The sequence below is a fragment of the Odocoileus virginianus genome, chromosome 32 (genome assembly GCF_023699985.2).
Source record: "Odocoileus virginianus isolate 20LAN1187 ecotype Illinois chromosome 32, Ovbor_1.2, whole genome shotgun sequence".
Classification (NCBI taxonomy): domain Eukaryota; kingdom Metazoa; phylum Chordata; class Mammalia; order Artiodactyla; family Cervidae; genus Odocoileus; species Odocoileus virginianus.
Genome location: NC_069705.1, coordinates 23,851,186 through 23,864,066, shown reverse-complemented (window position 1 = coordinate 23,864,066; position 12,881 = coordinate 23,851,186). Strand labels below are relative to the sequence as shown.

At 33.0% G+C, this 12,881-nt stretch overlaps 1 protein-coding gene across 4 annotated transcripts in view; it reads right to left on the bottom strand.

The window, feature by feature from the left end:
- MICU3 (mitochondrial calcium uptake family member 3) overlaps positions 1-12,881 on the bottom strand; it is a 76,896-nt gene that overhangs the window by 18,646 nt on the left and 45,369 nt on the right. For 3 of the 4 annotated variants that reach the window (XM_070459975.1, XM_070459974.1, XM_070459976.1), the window contains 2 exons: positions 11,689-11,760; positions 8,548-8,586 (listed from right to left, as the gene is read on the bottom strand). In XM_070459975.1, coding sequence (XP_070316076.1) covers positions 8,548-8,586; positions 11,689-11,760 — 111 coding nt within the window. The remainder of the gene's footprint in view (positions 1-8,547; positions 8,587-11,688; positions 11,761-12,881) is intronic. The other variant, XM_070459973.1, reaches the window with a different exon arrangement.

Sequence of the window (12,881 nt, the reverse complement as noted above, 5' to 3'; positions counted from 1 at the left end):
AATCACCTCCTTCACTCCCCGGCCCATGCCCTTCTACTGAGACATATATCACTTCTAAGAAAGTATGAAATAAAAATTTTATTCACACCTGTGTGAAGTAAATTCATTTGGAAGAGACTTTGGTAATTTTATAGCAACCTAGGAAAATTTTGCTTAACTTAAAAATGAATTGTTAGCTAGCATATGTTAGTGTATCAAAGAATCAAAATGACCACACCCATACGTTAGAGAAAATTTAGATTAATCCAAAACTTGTCAGAAAGAAGTATGTGAGTTTCAGGCAAACCACTCAGAGCTAACCAAGGATTTGGTAAGTGTGTCTATGGTAAATAGATCAGGTACTTTCTGGTTTAATCCCAAGGACACAGCACCAGCTTCTACCTCAGCACAGGCTAGTCTGAAGGTGATAATCAAGATGAAGAAGTGTTGTCTAATCTTCATATGAACTGTAGAACTTCAAGCTTAACTTGGGCTGTATAAACAAAAGTAATTAAATCTGGTTTCTGTCAGGATTTATCAGGGAAGATTTCACAGATTCTCAGGCTTGGTCTTCTTTGGGTTACTGTGAGAAGAAAATGCTGCATAATGAACTTAGGAGTGAGTGGCTGACGATGAGAGAATTCTCATTTCTTGTGTGTGTTAATTTTCAAAAGTCCAGTGCCCCTAATGAAATTATAAGCATCTGGGAATTATTTCAAAGACCTATATTTTAATTCACTATTATGAACTAGAAAACACTGCCTACTGCCCATATTTTAATAAACTCTTAATAAAATGTTAATAATAAGGTATCATTGAGCAGGAGTCACTTATATAACATAGATGTATTTACTACCATAACAGGAAATATAGTAATATGGCAAGAGAGTGTGCTCATCACCCCCTTCAGTAACTAAATAAGCTTTTACCAAGCAAAATTAGCTGAGTAGAGAGCTAACACACTTCTTTTTCTTTTCCATAGATATAATAGAACTTTGATAAATGGTTACTAGATTAAATACTCTGCCACGTTATCTAAATATTTTGACTGTGGATATATTTTTAAACTGTAACTAGAAAGTTGGTATACAATAAAGAAAAGGATTGTTAAACCAATGAAACTAGAAAATAAGGCTTACTGCACAATTATTAGGAGGATAACAGGAGATTTGTTTTGTGAAGCCAGGCCTCTCCCCTACTTTCAAACACTGGTCACCATCACCCCTCCCAGTCATCATACACAGACTTTGATGACATTAAAAATATTTACAACATATGAAAGGATAAAATTAGTTTGAAAACCTATATTGACATGGATCACTATAGGAAAAAATGTATGTTCTGAGAATAGAAAAGAGAGAGAGGAGGAAGAAAGGAAGGAAAAGAGGAAGAGAGAGAGAAAGGAAGAAGCTAGAGTATGAAGAATTCAGGTACTGGAACCCTAACCCCCAAGGCGATGGCATCATGAGCAGGTGGGGCGTTTGGGAGGTGATTAGGTCATGAGGCCAGAGCCTGCAAGGATGGGATTGGTGCCCTTAGCAAAGAGGCCTGAAAGACCTCCCTTCCCCTTCCACCACCTGAGGACACAGTGAGAAGGTGCCAGGAAGTAGGCCCTCAGCAACTACCACACTGAGGCTGCTGGCTTGCGGACCGTGGACTTCCATAGCTCTCAGAACTATGAAAAAATGATTATTCATCATAAGTCATCCACTTTATGGTATTTTTTATATTGCAGTTCAAAGACAGTAGGAAAGAAGGAAGGAAATAAAATGAGGGAGAATGGAAGGACAGAAGAAAGGAAGAAAAGAGATGGTTAGAGGGAAAAAAAGACTGATTTAGAGATGGGAATATACCACTGTGGGAAGCAGAACAGTGGTGCCCTCAGGTTGTTCATGCCCAGATAGGCAAATAAACTATATATATAGTATATTTGAGAAAGGTTATACCCAGCAATAATGCAAACTAGAGGAAAAAAAAAAAATCCCAAAATAGCAGCCCATAGAATTGGGCAGGAAACTGTCTTTGCTATTAGTGATATTTAAAAACACAGAAAAATAGAAACAAAGAAAAGAAAATTACATCTTTATAATTTGCGCCAATATGACAACTGTGCCCTGAGACACCATAGTCTGAGAACTGTAATTTAAAGTCACACAGGACTGCAGGTCTCTGCAGTGTATCACAGAAATACACCCACACACAAGTCTTCCTGGAAAACACACGCCCTTAACCCAGCCCTGCAAGAATCACCACAGACACATTCCAACAAATACATGCTCATAATATGAGACTGCATGCTTGATAAGTCACTTCAGTCATATCGGACTCTTTGCAACACCATGGACTTGTATGTAGCCTGCCAGGCTCCTCTGTCCATAGGATTCTCCAGGCAAGAATACTGGAGTGGGTTGCCATGCTCTTCCATGAAAGATGACTTGTAAGTCATCACAAGTAGGAACTAGCAGAAAAAAAAGAAACAATAGAACAAGAGCTGCAGATTTCAGATATTGAAATGACAAAATATGGAATACAAAATAAGCTTAATAAATTTAAAGAATATGAAGTTGCATGTGACAGGATTTTTTTTAGGAAAAACAGACTACTGAAAATTATTAGGGTGATCAGAAAAAGTAAAACTTCTAGAAATGAAAAACGAACCACTGAAATTTAACTGAACTGAACTATATACAGCTAGAGAGAAAATCATTAAACTTAAAGGTAATGTGAATAAACTATACAGAATGCAGTGTGAAAATAAATAATGTGGCAAATTAAAGAGGAGTTGACAGACATAAAACATGAATATCTATGAAAGCTCTAGAAAGTCACAGTTGAGAAAATGGGAGAAAGGAAACATTCAGAGAGACACTGGCAGTGAATATTTAAGAAATAATGAAAGCAAACAATCCTCATATTTGAGAAGCCCAATAAATCTCATGATAAATAAAAGCAGAAAGATTGTAAGAAAATTGTAGAATACCAAAGGCAAAGAGAACCTTAAAAGCACCCAGAAAGAAAACAGATTAACTACAAAAGAATAATTAGACCCAGAGCAGACTTCAATTTCAACAATAGAAGCCAGAAGACTAGAATGACATCACAATTTGCGGAGAACAAATGTCAATCTATCTAATAAAATTATCTTTCAAAATAATGGCATGTATACATATATCAAATCATTATACACCTGAAGCTAATATAATATTACATGCAAATTATGTCTCAATTAAAACAAACAAACAAATCCACAGAAATGGAAGAGACTGGTGGTTGCCAGAGGCAAGTGGCTGGAGGTGGGAGGAAACTGGGTGAAGGTGGTAAAAAGGTACAAACTAACAGGAATAAGATAAGTAAGTCTTGGGGATGTAATTAACATACAGCCTGTAACTACAGTTAACAATACTGTACAGTGTACTGGAAGCTGCTAAGACAATACATCTTAGTTTTCATCACAAGGAAAAAAAACTGCAACTATGTGATGGGACAGATGTCAACTAGACTTACTGTGGTGATTATTTTGTGATAAATACATACATCAAATTATATTATACACCATAAACTGATGCCATGTTATATGTCAATTATATCTCAATAAACTGGAAAAAAAAATAAGGGCAGAATAAAGAGATTTCCTGAGAGAGGGTTTTTAAAAAGTTATCAGAAGATCATCACTTGAGGATACACTTTGTGAGTATAAGATTATAAGATTTAAGAAGGGGGAAATTAAAGAGGAAATTACTGAGAAAAGAATAGCAAATATATAAGTAATTTGAAACAAACATGGCTGACACATATTTTAGAAGTCTAACTTGGTGGATTAAAAAAGACAAGGGTAGATAGACGTTGTTTTAAGTACACGTGACAGGAGCAGAAAGAATGGTACTAAAGAAATTTTAAACTCTATTTTTGAGAAAGAGAATAAAGATATGGTCCAATCTAAGACTTTATTATTTTAAGTATATTTACTAAAATTTCAAGAATAACTACATAAAGAAAAGAAATACAGTGAATGTCTTCTAAACTAAAAATAAATCCAGGTAATACAAACAAAGAAAGGAGAAAAAAAAACAGTATATAGAAAGGCTAAAGTAAACCCAAATAGGTTAGTCATCACAGTAATATAAACTGAATTTCCAATTAAAAAGCCCATGTTATCCACCCAGAAAAAAGAAACTGATAAAGTACACAAGATACACTGAAAATAAGACGTATCCAAAATATAAGGAAAAATAAACCAGGCTTCTAGTAACGAGAAGCTAGAAAACAATGCCAATTTTCTCACTGAGAACAACTGAAAAAACTAGACAAAATATAATGTAGATGTATCTTAAAGACATTATCTGCCTTTTGTACTGTATTTTCAGGTACAAAAGCAATGGTGGGTAAAATTTCTGAAGCCTTAGTACAATGACAGTAGTGGGACCAAAGACAAAAGTCATTACATTCTTCAGACACTGTCACATTCTTCAGTTTCATATACTCACATTAAAATAAAACTCACGTAAGGATATACTTGCTAAAGAATAGAAATCATAATTTTGTTAATTTGATCTTTGAGCACACATCTTTTTAACATTCAGTGTGAAGGGAAGCAAGCATAAAGCACTTCTGCTAATGAAGTACTATGGCTGTCTGAGAAAAAACATCCAGGTGGTGATTTGTGTTGCAAGATAAATTAGTCACTTTTTTTATGATCCTTCATTTTTACTTGAAAGAACAACTGATAAGACAAAATATGGTTATTTAGACCTTGGTATATGGGAGACATCTTTTTGGAAAATGAACCCAGTAAGCCTGTTGCTTCAAGGGAAACAACTGATAGTATTTGTTGCCAAAACAATATACTGCAACAGACTGAATACAGAAGCATCTAAGAGAAACCGGCTGTCTTCTATTAAGTCAGATGTTAAAGAGATTTGAAATGACTGTAAAAATACTACTTTCCTCATTACATTTTAAAAGTTATTTTTCATAAAAAATGTTTATGATAACAAGTGAGTTTTTATTATTTTTAAATATACGAATAATTATTTTAAAATTTCTGAGTTTTAATTTCTAATATGGTAAATATAGATAAATATATCCAAAATATGAACAAAACTTCTTTGGGATTCTCAATAATCTTCAACAACGTAAAGGGGTCCTGAGATCAAAACATTTGGGCACTGTTGCTTATAGTAATAAAAATGAATGAACTAGGACCATTCATTAGATTCAATAACGTAAATGAAGCTGACAATCATGAAAATAAGTCAAAAAAGCAAGACACAGAAGAACTCATATAATATGATCTCATTTAATTGTAGATCAAAAGTGGGCAAAACCAAACTGTATCATTTAAGATACATAAAAAGGTTGTAAAATGACAAAGGAGTGACTGACATAAAGGTCATGATTGTGATTATCTTTTCCAGGAGAAGGAGGATTATGACTGGAGATATATGAAGGGGCTTCTTGGGGTATAGTAAAGGTAATGTTTAATTTCTTGATCTATATTATATAGTAAACTTCTATTATTTTTTATTTCATATTTACATTCTATCAGCAGTAAATTTCCAAACTAAAATATGTATTTTTAAAAAATCAAGGAAAGCTTCATCATTACTAGAGGTAAAAATAGATAGTAAAAAACACAAAAAGGGAAAAGTCATATGTTAACAAAAATAAGGGTAGTATATTTGACAACTAAAATAGATTTTTAACACAAACACATTTCTAGAGATCTAGGGATAGTATTTAATCAAAGATTTAATTTGCTAAGATGATTTAAGTGATCTAAATATATTCCTATAGAGGCAATAACAAGGCTTAGAAATATATGAAATAAAACTGGAATTACAGGTAGAAATTCCTATGTGTAATAATAAATTACACATAGGAATGTGTAATTTAACACACTATTTGACCAAACAAGTGGACAAAAAATTAGTAATGATAGAGATTTAAAACACATACTTAATATGTTTGATCATGCATATATTACATCCCTGTACCCCAAGTTGGAGAATACACATTATTTTCAAACAAAGATCATTTATGAATATTGGCATTGTTTTAGTCCATAAAACGAGTTCAATGCATGTTAAAAAATTATATAATAACTGGTACATTTTTGGACTCCAATGAAATTTGGATAATAATGTTTAAAAATTTGTCAAATATAAGGCATGTCAAAGTCATGCCTTGACTTTGCATTAGTGACCTCATGTTTGTATTATTTATTCTTCTGGATGTTTTACATTTCTTTTCATCACCATAGTAAGATAATCAAGAGTTGACTATATAAGAAATATGAAAAGAATTAGGGTTGTTTTGAACAAAAAAGGCTATAATGTAACTATCTTCCAGAATAACAAAGAAGCATGTTCAATCTGTAGGAAGGGATAATCTGTAGGATTCAATCTGTAGGAAGGGATAATCTGACAGAGTAAAGGCAAAATCTACCATAGGAATGATTAAATTTTGGAACTGGCTACTACAGACACCACAGAACCTCCATCTGTAATAGTAAAATCCAGAGGTACTGCATTTCCTGAAGGAACTTATTCCTAAAGGTAGAATCTGAGGTTATAATTAGTTCCATGAACTATACTCAAATTAGATACTTTATCACTCCAGTTGATCTACAGTTCTGGAAACTAGCAGATAATTGCCAGCTAAGTCATAACATTATACTATTATATTTGTATGACATATATCACTGATATTTCATATAAATGTTCAGGCTTTTTTCTAATTTAAATCAATTTTCCTTGTTTGGTTTGGCTGTTTTTCAAAATAATCATTCCTTTCTGAGCAAAAATTTCCTATTAGTTTATACAACTTGAAAAATCATGTAATCCAGTGAAGACTGGATAATAAAATGACATCATGTTACATCACTTTATATGTATTTTATATTCTTAGATGGAAAAAAAAGATGTTTTAAGTAAAAAATATATATATATATGTAACCACAATAAAATGTAAATTACCTTCTTATTAAATAAACAAGCATAATATAAATGAAACATGTAATTTAAATCTGCTTCTCAATATTATTCTCTTAATGTCTAAGTAACTATAATTTGTATATGTGGTTTAAACTAGAACCATATTAGTACCTGTTTCCTTTTAACAATACTACTCTGAAATGTATTATTTTAAAAAAATGCTTGTCTCTTAAATGAAAATTATTATGAGTTTAAAGGAAATATATAAATTGCCACAGTTGGAAAAATGGCTCATGCAATGACATATTAGATTAGAAAAATAAATAACAAAATCATAATTATTATTAACATTTATTAAGCTTCACAGGGCATGTGGCATTAGAATCTCTGAGATTTCCATCTTTCAAATTCTTATATATTTTTGAAATAATTAACAGAGAAATCTTTTTAAAATTTTAAGAGAGCAGTAGGCTTTATTTCATGGAAAACAGTGAATTTTGCAGAAAAATTTTTAAGTATCTTGTAAGGAATCAAAACAACTAGTCAGTCATAAGATTCCCATGGACTTGGCTTGTTTTCCAACCCATTCTAGGTCCATTCCTTGTGACTTAGATAAGATATTTTAGGTTTATTTTATGCTGCATCAGTCTTTAGTGTATACTTGAGTCTCAAAGAGAATTAGTTTTTATAGTATGGAATTTTTATTAAATATCAATTTCAGGAGGCACACAGCTAGAGTCTACACTATAGTGGAACCTTTCAGTAGGACAATACTTAGTAGGTCACTGTAAATTCGAGAGTTTCTCTCAGGTGGATTTGTATAATTTGAGGGATCCAAGTGACTTAAGGACATCAAGGAAAATCAAATGGACTGTGCCTTTTACATTCAGAAGAGACCATGGCCTATTCTCAGTTGTGTAGCAACTGGGCTAATCCACAAGCTATGACTTTCTGGGAGAAAGAAAAGAACAAAAGCGCAGCATGAGAAGAGTACATCTGGAAGATTATTTGCAAGAACTCGCAGCTTTTTCAGGAAAAGACGAGTTTGAAGATCATAATCCTCTTTGAGAAACAACATGATACAGTGATATATTGAACATATCAAGTGCCATCTTATCCAAGACTTTTGTAGAGACTAAAGGCAGTAGGCAGGCATCAAAAGTTTTAGAAAAAAAAAATGGGGAGAAATACTGAGAACTAGCAAAAGTTTATCCATTAATATCTTTGGTTAAAATTAAGAAAAGACTGTACATCAGATGGAGAGATCTAGCTCTCAAAATACCTGTGTCCTGCAGGAGCATAGTCTGAGAATCTGCTCCATAAATTGTATTTAACTCTTCAAATACCACTGAAAAATACAAAAGGTCAATTACTCTACCAGAGTTTTGGGTTCTTGTTCACTCACCTTCACCTTATTTTAATCTAAAGCTAAAGAGAAAAAATTGCTCTGTAAGTTTATAGTTTTCTTATAAATCCAGGAAGGAAATAAAAACTGGGGGCTTGGTTTCACATTATTATATTCAATAAATTCCTAAACAGTCTCGATAGTAGATCTGACTTTATAAAAGAAATAGCATTGTCAAGTATAACAGGTGAGGGCTATTTACATAAAGAACATTTAAAGGGTTGTACATACACTATTAGTAGGAGAATGGTATCCATAAAGTTGAAGACGCTGACATAGAGCACAAAGGGCCAAATGAAGTGTCACATTTCAGAATGAACCCAAGTATAGCAAAAGAAAAAAAAGAAAAAGACGACAAAATAATCAATTAGGAAGGGCAAATCATTATGCTACATTCTCTATAGAGCACGCACACAGTACAAGTGGGATAAATGTTAAAGATGAGTAGCAAAGTTTTTTAAATCTCGTATAATTAAACATTAAGTGAACCTGTGCTCATTTCAACCACTTTTACTATAACTTTTTGATGGAACTACGGTACTCCGAAGTACGCAGCTTTCCTGAGACATGCTTCAGCAATTCCATGTGCGATGAGGGGGCAGACCTCGATGCAGCAGCATGGCAGTGGGGATGGCATGAGACCTATGCTGGAATCCTGCTCAGCGCCTGTCAGTGCCGTGGGCCCAGGCAACTTAATGAACCTATCTGAGATGGTTTTCTCTTCTGTGCAAAGGTGTGAAGACTTACCTGAGAGAAATGTAATGAGGACTAAATGAGAGTAACATGTATAATGGAGATAGTACGGACCTTAGCACATAGTAAGTGTCCCAAGAAATATGCTCATTTCTCTCTTCTGAAGCATAGTTCATTTTGATATGTAAATATTTTAAAATTTAGTCTTGCTTAATTTTTGATTTGGGGATGTACTATTCAGTTTAAAATATTCTACTAATTAAAAGAGAATTTCATGTTTCACAATTAGCTAATCTTTTTGAGTATTTATTATATTTCATACCCTGTTAAGTGGCTACACGGTTTAACTCATTTAACCCCCATAATCATCATATGTGCTCATTACTCCTATTCTAGTACAAATGAAGAAACTGAGGCACAGAAAAATTTAAGGACCTGGTTCAAGGTCACAGAAGTAATGAATGGCAGAGCTAATAGTCAAAACTTGAAAATCTGACTCCTACAATGTCTAACATAATCTATATATTTTCACCATAAGCTAAATTTCAGTTGTTTCAAAACTCAAAAATCTCATCAGTTCAGATATGCATTGTTTAAAATATGACAGCTATTAACAATGTTACCACTAATTATTACTATTATTGTAGAACACAGTAAAAAAATATTTGAAGAGAGCTGTACTGTCCTAGAGTGTTGCTTAGTTCAGAAGCTGAACTAAAGATTATTTCTGGATTGTTTTTAAGAAATAGTTCAGATAGCTAAATTCTATAAGTGAGATTCCAGGAGCATTAATTGAACTCTAAGATAAATATCTCTGGGATACCTATGGAGATAGATCAGTGTGTCTTTAGCAAGCATTTGTTTCCATATAAGTAAGTGATAGAATACTTATAAGTTATTTTTATCTGTTCTTTAAAACAAGTCTCCTTCCCCATGTATTTGCTAGATAATGTTTCACTGATCTACATATGTTCATATAAAATAAGACAATTTATAATTTAGATTTCATAATTCAGATAGACTTTCCCTAAATAGCCCAAGTTAATAAAGTTTTACTGTATTGCCGTTATGAACTTACTTGCATTATATCGTCGGTATTAAATTTACCTCACTGGGACGCAGTGGAACTTTTGTGCTGACACGGTAGCTTTTCCCAATGTGGGTTGTCTGCTATTATTACTCCCTTTCCTCTCCCTTTGTTACTCACTTAGGTATTAGTAAAGGTTACTGATTAGAATAGGATTGTTACTTTATTGGAGATCCATAAGTCTTTCCTGGAATTAGTATAAATAAACAAACAATTAAATCTGTATCCACTGAAACACTATCTACTTTATCACTGAGGTATACCAAAAGATTCATTAACATAATTCAACCTCCTAAATGATATTTTATCAACAACTTGCCTATCCAGTCAATCACTGGCAATCCATCAAAGTTAAAATAATTGTTTACTCTTTTAGTATATTATCAATAGAGAGTGTCTCTACAAGTGTTTTCTATAATTTAGTCTGTCGGGGAGGTTAAAAAAATACTGATAAATATACCATAGTCAAATATTCTGAGAAATAATAAACATTCATAATCCTGATAATCTGCTTTTATTAATATAAATACATACTTTGTAAATCTACTGGGATGAAAATGACACTAATCTGCTACAGATAACCCATGTTTAAAAAAACCTAATATATATGCTTGTAACAGTGAGAAAAATAAAGTGTTGCAACTCTTTGAAGTTAATAATTTGAATTCCAGATAAACCAATTAAACTATTTCAAAGGGCCACTAATTTGCAAATGAAACAATTATCATTTACATACTAACAAAATTCATCATGTTTCTGCTATCTAAGTACCAGAGGAAGAAATATGATACAGTGGGTAAAAGTATAGGTTTTGGAGCTGGCCAGCCATGGGTTCAAATCTTGGCTTTGCCATTTAATAGTTATGGAATTTTGGACAAGATATTAACCTTTCCAAGTGTCAGTTTTCTCATTTATAACTATAGATAATGAGGGAACTGTTTGGTAGATTAAAAGAGAAAATGCATGCAAAGCATCTAATATAATGCCTCATACTAAAGTCTTAGTACCTGTCTGTTATTTTTATTAAGTGAACCTGGGATGTTGTCAGGCTGAAATATTTACTTGGGACAAGCAAAAAGAAAACTAGAAGGAAAATGGAGGGAAATGTTGCTTAACTCTACCTTCAAAATAAAATGAAACAATACTCTTCCCAGAAGAAGAATCTATAATACGTATTTCTATGAATGCAAAGAAATGTATTATTTCCTTGTTTTTGCTTCAACATTCATATTATTATAGTACCACTAAATTTACTCACATGTATAATTAAATCTTTGCAATTCACCTTTAAATTTTTACATGCATAATGATCTGTATTAACCTATTATATGATATACCCTTCAAATCTCATGGATAACAATATGGATGAAAATGATTTAATGAATATGGTTATGGATACAGATGTTTAATATCAATACTTGATATAAATATTGATATCAAAGCATATAAATACTGAAGTTTTTCTACATAAGAACTTTAGAAAGTTTTCAAGAAACAGATCCAAAGTTAAGGCTTTAATTACTATTTCTCAACATGAATAAAACAATTCTTACCTAGAAAACCCACCTGAAACCATTATAAATTATTCTTACCAGCATTGCACGCTTTTCTTCATCTCCTTTAGTTTCTCTCTTTTCATTTTTTTTCCTGAATATTTCCTGAAGCTGAAAAGAAAACCAATCAAAAATCAAACACCTGATAAGGGTTTCTGGGAACCTATCTAACACCCCATGCTAGATAAACTCTAAGAGCAAAGAAAACAATTAGCTTCATTACACCAGGAACATTAAAACTAGTGTGAATACATTTTCTGATACCAGTTTTTTCCCTAAGAAAAAGGAAATAGCGCCTTTGGTCCACCATATAGTTTTACTTTATGATAGTATCTCCTATAGTTTAACTTTATTGCTAAGACACAAAGACATGGAGCCTGTGGCATATACATAAAAAGAGATGAAGCCTACTGAGGAATCAAGGACACTGGACCAGAAGTCAGGGGTCTAGGCTTGAGCCCATCTTCTGTCATAAACCAATTTTATGGATGGGGACAGGTCATCACTGGGCTCCAATTTGCTCATACATGAAATGAAGATGGACTGAATGACCTCTAAGGTCTCTTTCAGGTAATGGTAGGAACATGGGCTCTGCATGTCTAACCTTTTGAGCAAGTTACTCCAATCATTTAAGGCTTGTTTTCCATATGGGGAATATGAATAATTTCTTACCTTAGGGCAATATTTTTTTCTCTAGCTTTAATGAGATATAATTGATAGGTCTTATAAAAATAAATGTTGTGCAGAGTAAACATTACAAGCAATTACTCAGCACGTTGCCTGTCACACAGTAACTTCTCAAGAAATGTTAGCTACTGTTACACATGGGCTTCCCAGGTAGCTCAGTGGTAAAGAACCTGCCTGCCAATGCAGGAGACTCAGGAGACATGGGTTCAATCCCTGGGTTGGGAAGATCCCCTAGAGGAGGATGTGGCAACCCATTCCAGTATTCCTGCTTGGGAAATTTCATTAACAAAGCCTGGTGGGCTACAGTCCATGGGGTCACAGAAGAGTCAGACACAGCAACTGAGCACACACACCCTATTATACATGGCATTATTTCCTGTTTAAAATCCTCTTTTACACATGGAAGCTTAATCCTATCTTTATCTCAGTTTTCTGGTGAGGTCACTGCTCTTGTCTGTGTAATTTGAACAGCTATCTCAATTCTTTTACTTCGCACAGTATGGCTAGAGCTGAAATCCAAAATGTATTCCAAGATATATAATAAC